At 45.8% G+C, this 20,579-nt stretch overlaps 1 protein-coding gene across 6 annotated transcripts; it reads right to left on the reverse strand.

Annotated features, from left to right (window-relative positions):
- Positions 1–930: 930 nt before the first annotated feature.
- DUSP29 (dual specificity phosphatase 29) lies at positions 931–20,060 on the reverse strand. Of its 6 annotated transcripts, none has more exons than XM_077345991.1 (4): positions 20,006–20,060; positions 10,508–10,734; positions 6,213–6,433; positions 931–4,177 (listed from the first exon to the last, which is right to left on the reverse strand). In XM_077345991.1, the coding sequence occupies exons 2-4, from the start codon at positions 10,681–10,683 to the stop codon at positions 3,921–3,923; spliced, it is 654 nt and encodes a 217-aa protein (XP_077202106.1). In that variant the 5' UTR covers positions 10,684–10,734; positions 20,006–20,060; the 3' UTR covers positions 931–3,920. The 6 variants fall into 6 exon arrangements, with proteins under 6 accessions (XP_077202106.1, XP_077202108.1, XP_077202109.1 ...); XM_077345993.1 differs by having other exon boundaries at positions 10,508–10,690; positions 20,006–20,045; XM_077345994.1 differs by having other exon boundaries at positions 10,508–10,690; positions 19,946–20,041.
- Positions 20,061–20,579: the final 519 nt, after the last annotated feature.

The following is a 20,579-nucleotide window of genomic DNA, read 5'->3' on the forward strand; positions in this document are numbered from 1 at the left end:
GTGCAGTGGTTGGGAGTGCGGACTTCTAATCTGGCAAGCCGGGTTCGATTCTGCACTCCCCCATGTGCAGCCAGCTGGGTGACCTTGGGCTCCCCACAGCACTGATAAAACTGTTCTGACCTAGCAGTGATATCAGGGCTCTCTAAGCCTCACCCACCCCACAGGGTGTCTGTTGTGGGGAGAGGAATGGGAAGGCGACTGTTAGCTGCTTTGAGTCTCCTTCGGGTAGGGAAAAGCGGCATATAAGACCCAACTCTTCTTCTTCTTCTTCTTCTTCTTCTTCTTCTTCTTCTTCTTCTTCTTCTTCTTCTTCTTCTTCTTCTATCTGCTTGGCCTGTTCCCTTTGAAGATCTGCTGCATTTCTTGGGTTTTCACGGGAGAGGGTGCAGGGGGAGCGGCTACATGTTGTGCATTCCTCGCATTAGAATCTTTTGCACCAAGACAGAGACTGTGTTTTCTGGGCAACTTAAGAATCTTGACATTTGCAACCTGTCCTGTTTCCAAATGCCACATTGGCCCTTTTAGGTGCATCCTTACCATATATCAGGATAAATTAGAATTAGTAAGTGATAGTTTAAGGCCTGGTCAACTGGAAACTGAAAAACTTTTTGAAAGCAGTACTCCATCCAGTGCTTCCTGGCCTGGCTCTTTCCTACCCAGATATATCTGAAGAAGTGTAAACTTTGTTCTTCTGCTTCAGACCAATACGGTGATCCACTCAAATTAATCCTAAAAAATGTAACGTCTGAAATAACCCTTGATTATCTTGATGACTGTTTGAATACTTTTCACAATTTGTCTCCAACTCTATGTGGTTTTCTTGATGTGAATGGACTTTAGCATGCAAGTCCCTGAGAGACCAACCAGGATGAGTGAAAGATTTTCTTATGATTTAAAACAAGTTTGGAGCCCATGAGGCATATTCCCCAAATCTCCCCATCTTGGGTTCCATATAGGAGAATGACTCCCCTATCCTTGTTTTTCTCGTTGATATTAAAATTCCTTGTGTCGGGTACAACGTGTTAATCATGCTAGGATGTGGGGGAGGTCCTTACCTCTTAATTCCCTATATGGTATTTTTCTGCATACCTGAGGTGTGCTTTGAGCATGTAATTCTTGTTTTATCTCTAGCTACATTGGTTTGCTCTGGATGGCCAAGGCTAGCCCAATTACAGAAGCTACTAGGGTCAACCCTGATTGTCAGTTAGAACAGCAGCCCCGAACCTTTTTTGGACCTGGGACCGGTCCAGAGGGGGGGAGAGGGAGGCCCAGGCGCATGCACCAAGCTGATGCACCTGCACATTTGCTCCCGCTGCCGCGCCCACGCCTCCCCCACACACACAGCGTGGCACTCGCCACACCAGGAACAATCGGCCACTTCGGTGGCCGATGCGCTCAAGGCTAGGCGTGTGGCTAGGCTTGAGCAATTCATCCGCCGAAGCACCCAATTGCTCCTGGCGCAGCGAGCACCATGCGGTGGGAGGGAGGGAGGCGCGGGCACTGGTGTGCCCGTGCCTCCCTCCCCCTGCTGTGGCCCAGTACCGAGGGTCTCATGGACCGGGACTGGTCTGCAATTCGGTGGTTGAGGACCCCTGAAGACCTCTAAAGAAGTCCAGGGTCGTTATGAAGTCTACAATGACAAATCACTCCTAACTTGAAAACCTTATGGGAGGGTTAGTTGACTTTGATTTTGACAGCTCTTTCCAGCACCAGCAACTCAGCTTTGCCACTTTCCTAATTGGCACAAGGCTAACAACTTCCTTGTGAGACCCAGTGATACAACAAAAGCCAGGAGGACAGAAGAGCTTTGGTTCTTGTTAATGGGAAAATAGGTCAGAGAAAAGTGCATGTAATTGATTGAACCTTCAAAAAGGGAAGTTGCTGTTGGATGTACATGGTTCAGTCAAGCTTCTTGGATTGGGATTTGTGATTTCTCAGTGCTGTTGCAGTGGGACATTCATTCCACAGTGATAGTTATGGTGTTCTCTTTCCTCCCTCCTCCTTCTTGTCTCCTTCCCATTCACCAGCCAACTACCTTTGCCTGCCCCCTATTTTCAGCTCCCCTCTGCAGACACTTCCCAGGCCAAGTCTGGCCCATTGGTGTGATGCCAGCCTGGTCCATGTGGCCTGTGGTGTCTGGCCAGGCTGGGCTCACGGTACAATGGGGAATTTGAAAGGCTTTGTGAGGAATACCTGCTCCTCTGCAACCACCCACAACACTGCAATCTCATTTGTGGGCTAATAGTGGTAAGTCTCACTCCTTCTCTCTACATGTCAGCCCGCCTCTAGAGGACAGAAGAAGGTGGGCTCTGTTACAGCACATGGAGTCTTCCAGCACCTCCTTTCCTTCATGTTGTTGGTAAACTGATGTTGTATGCATTTCTGCAGAAATGTTCCTGTTTCTAAATTCCTTCCTAAAAAAAAATGTTAATGATTTTTCTGCAAACCTAGCGGTTACCTAAGCTTGCTGGAAAAATCTCTCTTCTGACTCCATGGGTCCAACCCACAGATTTATCCACAGATGGGGCTATATAAAGAATTAGCTACATAGGTTGTCTGATGAACTCTTTCTTGCTGGACAACAATCCTGGGGGATGCTCTTGCTTTGGGTTTCTTGCACTGACCACGAGGTTGGACTACCAGCTCTCCCGACTGTGCTGGCTGCAGATCGGAAACCAAATCAAATGAAAGCTTCTGATTTTAACACTGAAAGCCCTAAATTGTCCTGGGCCTCTGCGACAGCCTCTTCTGCTATTCCCCACAAAGAGCACATAGATCAAAAGACCAGAATTTGCTCAAGATTCCTGGTCCTAAAAAGGCGAGACTGGCTTCAACCAGGACCAGGGCTTTTTTGGCCTGCTGGAACACTCTCCTTGGGGAGATCAGGCCCCACCCAGGACTTTCAACAGTTGTGGATGGCTTGCAAGACAGAGCTGTTCTGCCAGGCCTATGACTGAGGCCAGGAGTTTGACACTGAAGAATGCTGGTCCCCTGCCTAAAAACCTACATTTATAAAATACTGATCCGCCTGTCATAAGACATAAGATATTTTTTACTCTCTATCGTTTTAACTATATAATTACATTAATTGTATATTTTAATGTGTTGTGGCCACCCACCCCAAGTGAACTGGGAAGGGAGGGCTAAAAAAATAAAGTTTATCTTCATCATTATATGGCATATAAGCCCCAGCCGATGCTCTGATTCCATCTCTCTATCCATCTATCCATTGAGACCTTCTTGTTGTAAACAGGAGCAATTCCATTGCCTCCAAAAGAGCAGCAATTGCTCAGTTTGCAGTAGTGGGTCAAAGTGACTTCAAGTTAAGCCTCTCCCATACATTGCATGCTTACTCTTAGGCTGCAGAAGCTCCCATAATTCCATCAGCAACCCCTGTCTTTCACCAGCAAGATTCTGAAGAGCTTTTTCCAAGTTCTTCATCAAGGTTTCATTGCAGGCTTTTGGTGTAGTGAGAGCCAGTTTGGTGTAGTGGTTAGGAGTGTGGACTTCTAATCTGGCATGCCGGGTTCGATTCTGCACTCCCCCACATGAAGCCAGCTGGGTGACCTTGGGCTCGCCACGGCACTGATAAAACTGTTCTGACCGAGCAGTGATATCAGCGCTCTCTCAGCCTCACCCACCCCACATGGTGTCTGTTGTGGGGAGAGGAATGGGAAGGCGACTGTTAGCTGCTTTGAGCCTCCTTTGGGTAGGGAAAAGCGGCATATAAGAACCAACTCTTCTTCTTTTCTTATTTTCTTCCCATGTGTATTTCTCAGCTGAAAATTCCCTTAAGGCAGATGAAGTGCTATTGGTTTCCCACTCTTCCCCACCCCTACAAATGACTCCCTTGATTGAATTGTCTCAAGCACCCTCATTTTTTTTTTTAAGATACTTTTCTCTCCAGGCAACAGGAAACGTTAGATCTCTGTCTCAGTGCTGGCCTCTCGTTCTCTGCTAGAATTGATCCCATTTGTGGCATTACTCCTTTCCAGGGCCAGCTTTATATCCAGTTCTCGCAGCTGTTTCAGGAAGCCACGGTTGGGAAGGATGCATCGATGCTTGAGCACTTGATCTATGGCATCAACTATAGTCATGTTCTTGTAAATCATCAAGTAAGCCAAGACCAGGGAAGCCGAGCGACTGCGGCCCATAGCACAGTGGACTAGGACCTTATCTGTAAAAGAAAGAGGAAGAGAGGCAAGGAATAGCCATCAGGTTCTCTATCAATGGTCTTTCAGACTTATCTCCAAATACTCTGCTCAGAGCAGAGGAGAAGGAATGCAACTGGCTGCGAATAATGGACTGACTTTCACAGAACTGCAGCTGGAACAGCTGGGGAGGTCATTGACATTTGCCTAAATGGACAGTAGACTACCAGGGGGTGGGACAGTCGTTCACAAGATGGGGACCCTGGATCTGGAGGGGGACATGCACAACCAGTGGTGGTGCCTGGAGCAGAGTACCCACTCTTCCTAGAGTTGGACTGGTTATGAGAGCATAGCCCCATCATGGACTGGTGGGCCCCATCCATTACCATTCACAGGAATATGTGCTGAAGCCACTGGCAGGGTAAGAGAGCAGGGCAAGAGGAAGTAGCCAAGTTCCCAGCGCTGGTTCCTGCTAGCGGGGCCTGAGCTGGTTTGGCAAAGGAGGACCTGGAAGCCCTCCCCAAGGAATATTGGGACTTAGGAGATGCGTTCAAAGAAAAAGGAATATAACTGCCCCCCCCCCAATGAAAATTAGACTGTTCTATTGTGTTATAGCAGGGGTAGCCTCTGCCCAAAGAACACCTGCACTACATGAACCCCCTGGGGGATGGTTGAGCTCCAGAAGTTTATTGATAAGATCCTAGCTAGGGGTTTCATAAGACCAGCCACCTCCAGCATGGCTGCATTAGTCCTGTTTGGAAAGAAGGACAGGGCTCTCCAGTTGTGAACTGACTACCAAGGGCTGAATGCAATTTCTACCATGAATGCTCCCCCCTCCTTATAAAAGACCCACTGGGACATTTGGGGATGGGACAGATTTTTACAAAACTGAACCTAAGGGAGGCATATTATCACATTCATGTGAAGGGGAGGGGGCAAATGGAAGACTGCTTTCAATACCCCCTGGGAGAGTTTAAGTACTTGGTCATGCTGTTTGGCCTCAGTGGGACACTTGGGGGTCTTTATGAACTTGATCAATCAAGACTTGCATGACCTCCTTTTCAAGGGGGTGCTGGTTTATTCAGATGGCGTTTTGATTTATTCTGAGTGGGGGACCATGCGTTCTTAGTATGGAAGGTTCTGAAGCATTTGAGGGAGAACCACCTATTTGCCAAACTGTCCAAGTGTGAGTTCCATATATTTAAAAAAAAATTAAATCAATCTCTAGGCTGATGCGCCTGACCTGCCAGGTTGCGGTGGCTTACAACATGAAATGAACAGTGTTCAGAAATGAATGGTGTTCCTTCTTATTGCAAATAATTTTTTTTCTTGAGCAGTGGAATCATGACCATTCGAATTTGTGTCAAGCCAATAAATATCATCACTGTCCAAGCATATGCTCTGACATCTGATGCAACAGAGTCAGAAATTGAAGTTTGGTCAGTGGAAAAAGGAAACCTGGAGAACAAAGGGCATGATTGTTAGACATGATCAGAATGGACACTGGCCAGAACATGGATGGTGATCTCTATGGATTTCATCCCAGGCCATGGGAAGATGGCCATTTGGGGGATGGTGGGCTTGTTCTCCAGGTTATTTTCTCACTGCCATTTATCCTGTGTAATTGATTATGTTAGATGTGAATATAGCTGGTTTAGGACTGTGTAGTTTGCACCAGGAATTCCAGCTGTAATGCTTTCATGAGTGGGATGTGTTATCTCCCCCTGACCTTGGGGTAGGAGGTACCAGTTGTGTTTTCTGGCCTGATTATGTGGGTGGCATTTGGAGAGTGATGCACCCAAAAGGCCAGGTGGACAGTTTCCAGGTGTTCAGTCTTAGCAAGGGTTTAGAGATGTTAGCATAGTATCTATAATAAAGAGATTTTCTTCAATAAAGTCTACTTATTGGAGCATTTGGCTGGACTCTCACAGGGGTTATGACCACAAATTGGAAGGAAATAGTGATTAAATAATGGTCAGTGTTCTGTAAACGTAAGAGATTCTTTTTCCTTCTCTCACGTTCAATGCAAATGATGCCATTGCCAGTAATTCAGAGCCTTACTTGATTCATTCCGGAGAGCATGATCAATGAACTCAGCAGCAGAGTAAAAGAACAGGCTGAGATTGAAGGTGGGGAGATCATTTGCCTCCACACCATGGTATTCAATGGCCATGTCGCTGTAGTATTCTGGTCCAGTGTCCACGTTCCACCGGCCGTGGGCGGCGTTGAGGACATGAGTAAAGCCGGCTTTCTCAAGGCTATAACGATCAAGGGCTGTTTTTCTGTTTGGAAAGAGAAACTATTATTTGTCAAGGATGATACTGGTGTGACATTTAGATCTAGTTGGACTTGGTCACTGAAATCTGCATCTATTAGTTACTTCTCCACAGAATGTGAGTACTGGAATCTAACACTACCTCCAGCATAGTCTGCTTGCACTCAAAAGCTCACACTTTGAATAAATATTTGTTGGTCTTGGACAAGGGTACTCAAACTGCATCCCTCCAGATGTCCATAGACTACAATTCCCATGAGCCCCTGCCAGTGAATGCTGGCAGGGGCTCATGGGAATTGTAGTCCATGGGCATCTGGAGGGACGCAGTTTGACTACCCCTGGTCTTGAAGGTGCTACTGGACTCATTTTATTGTGCTACTTCAGACCAAACGGCTACCCATTTGAAACCATCTCCAGCAAATAAACCATCTCCAGCAAATACTGTGCCTGTCAGCATCCAACACTACTAGATCTTCTTCCTACTTAACTTTTTCTTGTTGCTACATCTACTGGATGAAGAGTTCATGTGAACTCAAAAAGTTTATGCAACATTTTGTGTCATCAACTGACTCAAATGAAAAAACATTACAAGGATTTTCCGTCCTTCTGGAGACTTGTATGGGACAATCTGGCTGGTGAAAGTATGAACCTGCCATAGATTGAATCAGACACTTGGTCCATCAAGGTCAGTATTGCCTGCTTGTTAGCACCCGGACATGTCTGCCAACTGGATCTCTCTATGGGTAAATGAGAGAAATATACTTTGATTAAATCAGGAGGTGGCCAGAACAGATTTCCTTACCCTAAAAGGTGTGCATGAGTTAAGCAAGTGGTTCCCAACCTGGGGATCGGGACCCCTTTGGGGGTCAAACAGCCCTTTCATAGGGGTCGTGGCAGGGCAAGCACCTTGGTTGGGGGGCACCATCCACACAACAGTCTTGCGGGGTAGATTGAGATAGAGTGTTTGTCTGTCTGGAATAGTGGAAAAGAGCGAGATCGGCATGGTGGGACAAGAGGCAGAACTGAACTGATAAACCCCGGGGGGAAAAACCAATTTATATACAATCATGAACAAGGGATTTTCAAGAACACTTGCATAATTTTATGGATGGGGGTCAACACAACATGAGGAACTGTATTAAAGGGTCGCGGCATTAGGAAGTTGAGAACCACTGAGTTAAGCAAATGGCTTACTCAGAACTTATGCAAAATATCTCCAGAAGACTTTGTTAGTAACTCAAGCAAACAATTCATGTAGTGGTTAAGAGTGGGATCTTCTAATCTGGGGAGCCAGGTTTGATTCCCCACTCCCCCACATGCAGCCAGCTGGGTCACCTTGGACTTGTCACAGCACTGACAAAACTGTTCTGACTGAGCAGGAATATCAGGGCTCTCTCAGCCTCACCTCCCTCACAGGGTGTCTGTTATGGGGAGAGGAAAGGCAACTGTAAGCCACTTTGAGACTCCTTTGGGTAGAGAAAAGCAGCATATTAAACCAGTTGTCGTTATATCCTCCTCCTTCTTCTTCTTCTTCTTCTTCTTCTTCTTCTTCTTCTTCTTCTTCTATCCTTTTTTGCACATGCAAGATCATTTTATCCTCTTTGCTATCACTTTTATCGTAGTTTGACCTGTCTGGTCAGGCCTTCCCAAGTCAGCAACAGGGCCACTAACCATCAAGCCATGGCCCAAATCTTGGTTTCACCGCAATAAAGCAAACATCATGATTGTTCTCTAAAGGTTTCCCACCAGAAAGGACACACTTTCTCTATAAGAATCAGCCCTGGACACCCACTCAGTGTGTTGTACGCTCTTGGTACCGACCACATGCCCCCCCCCCCCACTTGTAGGTTCTTATATTTTGTCTTCTTCACAGAACGAAATGCTGGCCATTTCTCTCACGGGCTTCTCCAGGACTGGTAAATATCACTCAGTTCCCAGAATGCTGCCCCCCACCTTTCCCAGCTCTTGAATGTTGTGTGTTTTGCTGAATTACCCCCCTTCCCCCCTTCATTGTCTCTTTTTTATTTTGAACAAATCATCCATTTATTTGAGATTTTCCTTGTAAACATTGATGTTTCAGTCCTGGTTGCCTCCTCTTGCACAGTCTCCTATGCTAATCCCCCCCCCCAAAAAAAACTAACTGGAGCCTGTCCTTTTGGGTAACATGCTCAGATTGGCAATCCCACCCCCCCCCCAGAGTGTAAGGCAGAGGTCTTTTATATCACCTGCTACCTGATCTGTTAGGAATACTTTTATCGCTTGAAGTAACCCAATGGGATGCTGGGTAATCATTCCACGACTGCATAGTGTGATAATATGGCTATGTGAGTGGTCACTGATCTAATGCCATAGATGGCACTTTCAACCCACAATGCATGAAATGCAATGAACACAAATAAAAGACAAAACAAATATGCTCAAGGTAATTGATGTCAGGTATAACAGAAGCTGCTGGTGGATGATGCAGCTGCACCACTCACAGAGGGGCTTTCTGAGTCAGAAGATTCCAACTGGGCATCAGCATCGCTCCAGGAATCTTCCAAAACCTAAAGGCATAATCTCATTTTTGATGACATCTTGGTGTCTAGCAGCTCTGACTCACAATTTGCAGCATGCCTTTGAGAGATCCTGCACCATTTCCAGTCCGCCGGGCTCAAAGTCAAGCGTGAAAGTGTCACCTTGGGGTACCATCTGTAGATTTCCTTGGGTTCTGGACTGATGCCAGTGGCTTGTGCCCCCATGGCATCCAAAGTGAAGGCCACACAGCAAGCTCTGCTGCTTCAATCGAAGCACAATCTGCAATCATTTTTAAGACTACTTAACTTCTACCATTCATTCCTATCCAAGAAGGTGGCAATCTCTAAGCTATTGGACAAGAAAGCTTGATGGATGTGGGATGAGCTCAGCAAACAGCGTTTGACACAGTCAACAGCATTTGGGTGCACTTTGACAATTCCCAGCCAATCGTCCTCACTTGTGATGCCTCCCCGTCCAAGATTCGACTGGTCCTCAGCTACAAATGAACTGTTGGTCTAGAATTGCCATTTGCCCTCTACTCCCACATGCTCAACAGCTCCAACAGCTGTGTGGAACTATTTGCAAATTGATAAGGAAACCCTCCTTATCGTTGATGGCATCAAGAAACTTCATGACTGCATAGGGGTGAGATGGTGGGAGGGAGAGCTTTCACTCCTGGTGCTAGGCTCAGGAAGATTAATTCAGCCCAAATGAGGAGAACACCAAGAGAAGAGGAGGCCGATGAAGGGACCTGGCCTGGAGTAAGGATCTCAACGATTCAGGGCCAGGGAGATATAATGGTGGTGGTGGGGGGGGTTAGAAAAGAGAAGGGCAGCAAGATGCATAGGTCTGAATCCCACTTTGCAGTCCTCGTCTGACTTTTTGCTACATCCCCTCAGCATAATAACAAAACTCTGGGAACTGTAGACACCAGTGTAGGAATGAGCTGAGGATTTAGAATCACCCCTTCGATTCTCCAAGCCTCCAGCACAATTCCCCCCCCCCCAGTTCTTTTCCTGTTGCCAACTTACTACTCCTCTGCTTCAAGAGGGTTTCTTGACCTTTTTGAGCCTGGGGGCACCTTTGGAATTCTACTGCAGCATGGTGGGCGCAGCCACAAAATGGCTGCCTCAGGAGGTTGGAGACAGCTACAAAATGGCTGCCACAACTTACCTTCTGTCACACAGTAAAGATGAATTGCCACCAGCTTACCTTCAGGCCCAAAATATAGATCTTTACCCTATGGCGGTAGAGCTACCAAAAAACAACCGTTTAGAAAATCTACACAGTTAATCAAATCCCTCTTGACCAATCGGAAATGTTGCTGGGCATAAACCCCACCTAGCCCCATCGACTGTCTGAAACACTTGGTGGGTGCCAGAGAAGTTCTCGGTGGGTGCCATGGCACTTACAGACAATATGTTGGGGACCCCTGTTCTAAGCTGGCTTGTACTGCACATAGCCCCAAAGTCACAATGTTAATAACACACTTCTGCTGCTATCCGCTCATTACAAACATCTTGCTCTCCAGAGTGATAGTAGCTGCTGCCTTGCCATAACTTACTCGTCTCCTATGTAGAGATTGGGCCAGACTTCGTTGACGTGGGAGTACTTTGGGCTGCCTTTCCAGAAGAGCCGCTCCAGGTCAAATGCGCCAGGGGTACAGTAGTCCCCATCAGGGTCCACTTTGACTGCAGCGTAGGCACTGATCTTTCCAGATTTCAGGCCTGCCGAAGACATCTGGTTGCTGAGAAATTAGTTTTGCTATCAATTTTGGAAGGGTAAGGAAGACTGCAACACAACAGAAAAAGGTGAGGTCGGTCTTAAGATCCCAAGCCGACGATTCCCCCCCCCCCACACACACATCAGGTTATTGCTGTCTTTGTAATAACAGGCTTGTCTCCCCAAAAATGGGGCAATTCACATCACATATTTGGGCTGGATCAGTGAGCAAATCCTTCGTGGTGTGTTTTGGTCCAAGGGGTTGCCAATGCAAAGTGAAATGGCTTTCACATCTTCGCAGTGTGGAGAAGTATGGGGGGGGGGCTTTTTTTTTCTTTTCCTTTATTTATTAGATTTTTATACTGCCCATCCCAGCAACACGGCTCTGGACAGTGTACAACATGATATATTGATACAGCTTGGTGTAGTGGCCAGGAGTGCGGACTTCTAATCTGGTGAGCCGGGTTGGATTCCACACTCCCCCACATGAAGCCAGCTGGGTGACCTTGGGCTCGCCACAGCACTGATAAAGCTGTTCTGATCGAGCAGGAATATCAGGGCTCTCTCAGCCTCACCTCCATCACAGGGTGCCTGTTGAGGGGAGAGGAAAGGGAAGGTGACTGTAAGCCCCTTCAAGACCCCTTTGAGTCGAGAAAAGTGGCATATAAGAACCAACTCTTCTTCTTCAGTGATATCAGGGATCTCTCAGCCTCACCTACTCACAGGGTGTCTGTTGTGGGGAGAGGAAAGGGAAGGCGAATGTAAGCCACTTTGAGACTCCTTTGGGTAGAGAAACGCAGCATACAAGAACCAACTCTTCTTCATCTGTTATAACGGAGCAGCAATATCAGGGCTCTCCCATCCTCACCTACCCCACAGGGTGTCTGTAGTGGGGAGAGGAAGGGAAGGCGACTGGAAGCCACTTTGAGATTTCTTCGGGTAGAGAAAAGTGGCATATAAGAATCTCAGGGCTCTCCCAGCCTCACCCACCTCACAGGGGGACTTTTGTGGGGAGAGGAAAGGAAAGGCGAATGTAAGCCACTTTGAGACTCCTTCAGGTAGAGAAAAGCAACATATAAGAACCAACTCTTGTTAAAAATTTAATTTGATTAAAACAATCATTTACTTTGGTTGCTATTTTTACAAACCTGATTTAGCACAGATGTTTCAGAAGTCGGAAGAGGTTTTCAGTGTCAATGTTTTGAATTCCTTGGTTTTTATCATGCTGATTTGATAACGTCAACACTGAGCTTCCAGCTAATTGATGCTGAGGCTCTAGCTCCTTGAATGATCGCCTCAGCATTTTGACCAGGGGTAGTCCAACTGTGGCCCTCCAGTTAACGCTGGCAGGGGCTCATGGGAATTGTAGTCCATGGACATCTGGAGGGCTGCAGTTTGACTACCCCTGATTTTGACCATGGGGAAAGGTGGGGGGTAGTTAGAAGGAGTTTGGCACAAACCCAAGTAGAACAAGCCCATGAGAACTGAGCATTCAGAACTTCAGAATGTTATTTTAATTCCATAAGTGTTTTCAATTTCAATTAAATAACTGAATCAAATAAAATCATCATACACTGAGATAGATACTTGGTAGTTAATTTGTTATTTCGCTATTAATTTGACAATAGGAAAGAAAAGTGGATGTCCTTTTACCGACTCCCAACCAACTCGTAAAGAGAGAAAATAGGATTTTGGAGGAAACCTTTTCTGTTCCAACACTGAAAAAATGTTTGCAAATGATACACCAGTTCCTACTGCTGAAACTAATTCCCTGTACTCTTTTACTTTTTAAATAATTAAAAAAAATGTTTATATAGAAAGAACAAGGAAAAATATCTTTGATTACAGTATTACAATATCATCCCTCCCTCTACCTCCCATTTGCGTGAAGTTTCATATTGCTGAATATTGTATATGTCTGTTGCCTGTAAATATAAAAGCAAAGCCACAACAACAAAAATCCCACTTTAACATCACATTTCCAGCATTTACAGTCAACGGGTGTTATCAAAATTGCCCTTAGACTTGACCCAAGGCATATCCTTAAGCTAGAAAATCAGCTGGTTCCTGCACTTGTTCACAACAACATATTTTAAGTACTTATTTCTTAAAAAACAATATGAACTTTAACCCAGTATTTATAAAAAGAAAATAAAAAAGGAAAAAAACCCTTTATCATGGCATTTACAGCTACTTTAGCTAAGTATTTTTTTAAAGGGGGAAAAAAAAGAGAAGCCCACTTTATCATAACATTTGCAGCTCCTAAATTCTTCAATTCAAATTGTTTTAAAATCTTTGCAGTTACCTTAAGTATTAATGCCATCTATATAAAAGTGTATACAGAAACAGAATAGAGAAAAATGTCAGCCCTCCCCCCCCCCGCCTTCTCCCAATCTTCTTAAGGAGGTGTCAATTCGAGGCTTCGGAAATGAAGTTGTACTCTTTTACTGATACTGATACAACTGCCTTGGAAGAGATAATCAATAGGAATTTTGAAAATTTTAAACACAATCATGATGGTACAAAAGATTTTGCTCCGTTGACTAATCAGACGTTGTTAATTGCAGATACTGTTAAAAAGATATACTGCAAACTTGGTGAAGTATGCTCACAAATGAAATCATTACTCAAGATAGGCCACACAGCATTTTGAATAGTTCTTGACCAGGGGTAGTCAAACTGCGGCCCTCCAGATGTCCATGGACTACAATTCCCAGGAGCCCCCTGCCAGCGAATGCTGGCAGGGGGCTCCTGGGAATTGTAGTCCATGGACATCTGGAGGGCCGCAGTTTGACTACCCCTGTTCTTGACGATAATGTCTGGGAAAGAATATCATTTCCCCACAATTGCTATACATTGCATCTTGAGAGGTGGGAATGCGATAACATGGAAATGAATGGAAAGAAAATGCTTGGAGATCACTAATAAAAGATCACTAATAGGGTTGTAACCACTGCCTTGGCAAACACTAGGAGATTTTAAAGGGTGGGGCCTGGTGAGGGTGGAGAATGTGACATCACTTTTGGATGATGCTCCAGGAATTGCATCTAATCTACATTGTTATTGTTGTTAGGTGCGAAGTCGTGTCCGACCCATCGCGATCCCATGGACAATGATCCTCCAGGCCTTCCTGTCCTCTACTATTCCCTGGAGTCCATTTAAGTTCACACCGACTGCTTCAGTGACTCCATCCATCCATCTCATTCTCTGTCGTCCCCTTCTTTTGCTTTCAATTGCTCCTAGCATTAGACTTCTCCAGGGAGTCCTTCCTTCTCATGAAGTGGCCAAAATATTTGACTAATTTACATGGTAAAGGCCATAGAAATGTGAGCAAATTCCTAGAGCATCACTATGGAGGCCATTTTTTTTTCCTGAACCCTTCTCAATTTCTTGTGGGTAGGGAATTAGTGACAGACTCATGATCTCATGTTCTCATGATTGTGCTATATGCAGATCTTCTGCAAAGCCCCTTTCCATAATTGCCATTGCCTCTCTAAATCAAAACTAAAAGGACTAAAAGGACGCCTCATCTTTCCTGTTCATCACCTGAGTGTGTTTTGCCTGCACATGTTGACTCAAAGGCGATATGCCCTGGCCTTTCAGGTACCATGAACTTATCACATTTTTATCCACCCCTTTCTCTGAGGAACTGATGGTAGTAGTTGTACCCCTCTTTTATCCTCAGAACTACCCCATGAGGTAGTCTTAAAATCACCCAATGACCTTCAGGGCCAGAGGGGGGATTTGAGCTTGGGTCTCCTCAGCCCTTAGCCTTAGTCCAGTACACCACATCAAGTCTCCCTGTGGCTTCATATACAGTTGTGTGGGGAAAAAAGCTCATAAATCAGAAGTTAGGATTGCTCTACAGGAAAAAAATTGTTATATCCCTTGAACTCAAAGAAAAATTAAGATTCAGATTTCAGTTGCCCAAAGAGTGGGACAAAGATTCCCCCTGGGACCTTGAAGAGAACCTGGGTTGCTTCCCTAGGATGACAACCATTGCCCTCTAAGCCTCTCAGCATAAAGCATTGGGGCTTGTGTATCCCAAGTTATGTTCACAGTAGAGAAAAGAATGATCCCTCTGGGGAGCTCCGTAGCCTTTATATACTAATGTAAGTTCATAGCAGAGCTAATAAAACAATCCTGCTACAATCCTGTGGGATTATTTCTGGTTATAGCCACCTAAAGGAAATAAACTCTCTGGCCTGCGTACTGTGGCAAGAACGTTAAGTGATTAAACACAATCCTGTATTTACTGTGGGGAAAGTCAGCTTTTGGGGTGGGAAACTGCGGTTGCAGAAATGTTCAGTGAACATCAAAGGTCAGATGCAGAATATATAGATGGCCAGCACTGGAGAGGAACAGGATTGGTATGTTTTTGAAGGAGAAAAATAAGAAATGATTATAATGTTTTAAAAACCTGAACAACATTTGAGTCAAGTGTCATCTTTAAGAATAAGAAAGTTTAATTTAGATATCAGCTTTTGTGTGCACACAGGCTTTGTCATGACCTAAAGAAGGTGAAATGAATTCCAGGCTTGATATCATTTATAAAGGTCAACGTATCCCCTGTGCAAGCACCGAGGGTGCTTGGGGTGACGCCCTCTAGGGTTTTCTTGGCAGACTCAATACGGGGTGGTTTGCCAGTGCCTTCCCCAGTCATGACCGTTTACCCCCCAGCAAGCTGGGTACTCATTTTACCGACCTCGGAAGGATGGAAGGCTGAGTCGACCTTGAGCCGGCTGCTGGGATTGAACTCCCAGCCTCATGGTCAGAGCTTCAGACAGCATGTCAGCTGCCTTACCACCCTCCGCCACAAGAGGCTCTAATATCATTTATATATAAGTTGAAAAGCAAAAGTATACACCATTGTTTCACTTCCTTTCCAATTGGGATTTCACTGGTCAGAGATCTTGCCATACCTAACTTGGCTTTTGCATACGTATCTGAATATAATTCATTATGAGAAAAAACAGCCAAATTATGAGAAAAAATATTATGAGAATAAACAGCCAAAGTCAATCTGTAACTTTGGAATCAATAGCTGTTAGATCCATGAATGCCACATGCAAGGCTTTGGTGGGGCCACTTATGCCTGAATAGGCTAACTTGTAAAGCATTTGCCAATAAAGTACTGTGCCTTGGCCTCTTCTGAAACCTGTTTGATTGGCATGTATAATATTCTTGTCTGTGAACCAGCTATCTAGCTTTTCAAGAAAATACTTTCCAAATAGTTTTGATGATGTATCTAAAAGGCAATATGAAAACTACAGTTAGTGTAAAGAGCTTCAGAGAGAGGTGGCTAGGTCCAAGGAAGGATCTTCCCTGTGGCTTCTAAATTAATTTAATTAAAACTGGATGGAAAAGGATAAAATTAACCTCTAATCCTACTATACTACCCCCCAAGTTATGATGATGACATATAGACATGGTAGGTCTATGATTATTCATGACTATATGTCTATTCATGACATCCTTATCCATTGTTCCTCTTAATATTTATGAAACAGCCCTGGGGGTGGAGAATGTCCTGGCTGTCCAAGTTGGAATAGAGCCAATCAGGGTACAGCCAGCAAAGCTGGCCACACCCTGATTGGCCTTGCACCTACAGCTTCTGCCCTCCCTCCCTGGACGCTAGCCACTTTGCTCTCAGACGCTGCAGGAGCTAGAGTGTGAGAGTCAGACACAGAGACACAGAGAGCCCTGCCAAACCGCAAACCAGTCCTGATTACCTGCTATGGCTCCTGCTGTGAGGGAGAGACAGAGACAGAGAGTGACAGAGAGAGCTGCCCAAATGAGCCCTCATTCCCTGTTACAAACCACCCTGATTACCTCCTATGGCTCCTGTTGCGATAGAGAGAGAGATCTGCACCTGCTGGTGTCCCCTGGGTCCTAGCACCCATTGCATTCCTCATTGCTAGTATATGAATAAAATCAAAACAAATCCGTCCTCTTCAAACCTGAGATTATGATCCTTTGCAAGTAAGTACAAATGGGAACCCCAGGCTTTTGAAACCAAAGGGCGCACCAAGACTTTGAAAGTGTTGAATGGCAGGGAGAAATAGGATGCATTTGTTTGACTCCATTGCAGTGGGTCAGGGCCAAAAAAACTGGGCCTGACGTGTGTCCGTTTAAAATATACCATCTGTTGAGTTCTACTGCTCTCACAGTGGCTTGCAATAAAAATAATCTGAAACTGTATTTCTCTCTTGGGCATGCATTAACGTGCACAGACCCAATAGTGGCATATCTGTAAATTTAAATAAGTGTACATGACTGTCTGGGGGGGGGGATCAACATGAGGAAGACCCTTGATAGGCCTGCCATCCAGGCTGTCTCAAGGAAAGGATGGGGGGAGATGGGGACAGGGCCTGTAGGCATAACCAGGAGGATGGCGACCAGTGCTGATCCCAGGCACCACCTGGAGACTGGCAACCAGCTTATCTCCAGGCCAGTCCTGGAGATTGGCAATATGGAAGTGTCTTTGACTGAAAGCTCCTTTCTGCAGATATGTAATATGAATGACAACAATTCGTGGGAATTCTCCCCCAGGCTTTTGGTTATACATGGTCCCCTCTTGCCTTCATGTCCCAGACAGCCCAGATTCAAAACAGCTGCTTTCATAAGAATGTATTTCTGGTTGCTGCAATGTGTCCAGCTAATAATCAAGCTTATTCTGCATTGTTAACGACAGAGGAGGACATCTTCCCATTCAAGTAAGCGGGAACGTAACATGGTTCCATTAGGCTGGGAAGGAACTCCTGTGGGTTTCCCTGCCATCAGTCTTCTGGGCGTCAGTCTTCTGCACATCTGTTGAGTTCACAGATTCAATAGCTCAAGCAGAAAGTGCACAGGGAGGCAGTGCACAGCCTCTCCCAGAACCTGGATCACTCCCCTGCCTAATGCTGGTGGGCTTTTCTAAATGGAACAGGGAGTGTTGGTGACAAGGGGAGATAGAAAATGCTTATTCTGCAGAAGAGGAGGAGCTGTTCTCTTTGTCAGCAGAGGAGAAAGGGAAAGGGACCCAGCAAGAGTAGTTCAACGTGGAATGGGCTGGTTAGGGAGGTGGTGACTGCTTCCTCTCTGGCAGACTTCAATCAGCAGCTGGACCATCCCTTCTCAGGGATGGTTTAAGCTGATCCTTCCGTGAGCAGCGAGCTGGATTAGATGGCCTATATGGCCCCTTCCAGCTCCATGATTCTGTAATCCTCCACCCAGCCTGCAAGCTGCCAGTTGTACAGCATATACCACCATCTGGGGCTAGGAGCAGGGCTGGTCTCACCCAGTAAGCAGATCAGGGGAAAATATTTGGATTTCCCCAATCAGACCAGAAACCAAGGGCCGTGCTGAGATTCAGGGGAGGACTGCAGGCAAAGCCAAGTTAGCTAAGTCAAGAAGACCAAGACTTCCTCGCGAGAAATAGTATTCAAACATTATGATCCCCAATATGAGATTTAATAATCTCCCAAACAGATACCAGTTTAAACATAAAACCTTCAGACCAGAGAGTTTGTATAACAACAGATGTGAATATATACAATCAAGAGGTTCCGCTTTTGGGTTGGAAGTTCCACTCAGTTTTGGAATGTTCCGCATGCTCAATTTATCCCCAAATGTATGACTCTCTTGTGTGATTCTTGCCTCGTCCCTCAGATTGTTGCAAGCAGGCACCAGCTGCCTCGGAAAATCTGATCCTTCGCCTCCCTCCTTTGCCCTGGCTGTTTACAAGGGACGGGTGGGCATTTGGAGAAAGGCAAGCCTGCATTCTCACCTCCTGCCTTACCTGTGAGTGGCTCCAGGAGCAGCGTGGATCTTCCAAGCCCGTCAGGGACGACAAAGAAAATCTTACCAACTTTGAAACTGGGGTCTATTTTTAGCGTGGGATTTGCTGACTGACCTTGTGTGATACCCACTCGAAGGGGGGAATCTCTACATCTGCTACTAAATATTCCCTGATGTGACCTGAAACCGGCAGCCTGGGCTATTCAGCAGTGAGGCTTCTGCCAGAGCAAGGGGTGGCGCAAGGCAGCCAGCCTCACAGATATTATGTAGGATAAACTTGCATCTTCACTGTCCTCAGGGCATGGCAAACGTGGCACTGCACAAAGAAGCAAACTCTAGCTGTTGGTTAGAACGAGGAGGGGTCCTGGGACATCTGCCCCTCTTAGCCCTCCCCCACGACTTCTGAGACTCCTGCAGGGATGCAAATGTCCAGGTGAGACCTGGGGATACTCTGGGGTTTCAGCTCCTCTCCAGACTGCAGACATCAGTTCCCCTGGAGAAAAGGGATGCTTTGGAGGGGGACTCTATGGTCCATTTTTAACTTTTGATTATCATTTTATTTTTTGAAAAGCTCGTGTTTTAAAAATTGACCATTTTAAAAATGTGAGCTTTTCAAGAATAAACAAATAAAAACTGTGTGGTGAAAAGACATACAGCTAGACTTGAACTCACCAAGCTGTGATTTCTAAGGACACCTTATTGACAGAGCCACTTCAGTCATATTGTAGCTTAAAGTCTATGTCAATGTTCTCTTAAAGTCAATGTTCTCTTGTGTTTTCCTATTTTTAAAAGAAAGAAACACAATTCGTTTTATAAAGAAACCAAGGGGAATTTGCTGAAATTCAGGGGAGGACTGCAGATAAAGCCAAGTTAGCTAAGTGAGGAGTCAAGACCAAGACTTCCTCACAAGAAATAGTATACAAGCATTATGATCCACACCATGAGATTTAATCTTTATACAGCTTTCGCTGTATTCATATTTGGCTAAGGGCTAAGTGGGCAGAGAGTGGGCGGGGCCAGTCCGGGTGAGGGGCCAAGTGCCTTCCGATTAGCCCGTCACCAGGACAGACAGCAGTTCTAGCCAATCAGGTGAGGACACAATCTAGGCCCTCACCAGGACAGGCCAGAAAGCCACGGGGAAGTGGCAGGACACTGTGAGTAAAGACGGGCCTAAAAGCACACCCGGGGCCTCGAAGAGTGTGCTTCTAGGCCTGAGTGGAAGGCCGCCCCGATGTCAGGGGGGAAGGGGAGGGGAAGCAGGCCTTCCCCTTGGGCCTAGAAGTACATGGTGAGGGGGCCTTTCAAAGCCTGTTCTCATGAACGGGCTTTGAATCCAGTAAGTATATAATGCTATGGAGTCCACCCTCCAAAACAAACATTTTCTCCAGGGGGAACTGAACTCTTTAGTCTGGGTATGATCTGTAATTCTGGGGCATCTGTCTGACCAAGGCTCTGGGAAAACAGAAGAACCCTTAGGCTGTTTACCTCTGGCTCTTACCCAAAGACTTATGGACGAGGCTAGAAATGCCCGCATCAGGAGAAAAACAAAACCTTGTACCTAGATCAGGGGGTTCCCAACCCTTTCGAGCCTGCAACCATCATTGGAATGCTGACACGACAAGGTGACACAAAATGGCTGCCTCAGGAGGTTGGACCCAGCCACAAAATGGCTGCCACAACTTACCGTCTGTTACACAGTAAAGATCTGTGTCCTGGGGTGGCAGCTGCCGCCAAAACAAATAACCAGTGACCAATAAGAAGTCTTGTTGAGCTAAAGCCCCACCTGGCCACTCCCACTTCACTGCAAACCCCCATGGCACCCGGGGACCACTGGTTTGATGGCCTTTTCCCTCCTCTCTCCCTGATGATGATAAGGATCACGGAGATTTGGGTTCAAATCCTCTACTTGCTCTTCATGGAGGGACCTTGAACCAGTCAAACTTTCCTCACAGGGCTGCTATGAGGATAAAACGGGGACCAGAAAGGCTGTGAGAGGATTTGAGCCTTGGCTTTTGAGTCCTCCCTTGCTTCTGCTGCGTATTGTGGTATTAAATAAATAATGGTATTAAATAAATGATGACATCTTCTAATGTGGAAGAACTCAGTCATAGGTCAAAATCAGACTGGATGAT

Source organism: Paroedura picta, chromosome 7, assembly GCF_049243985.1.
Source record: "Paroedura picta isolate Pp20150507F chromosome 7, Ppicta_v3.0, whole genome shotgun sequence".
Lineage (NCBI taxonomy): Eukaryota > Metazoa > Chordata > Lepidosauria > Squamata > Gekkonidae > Paroedura > Paroedura picta.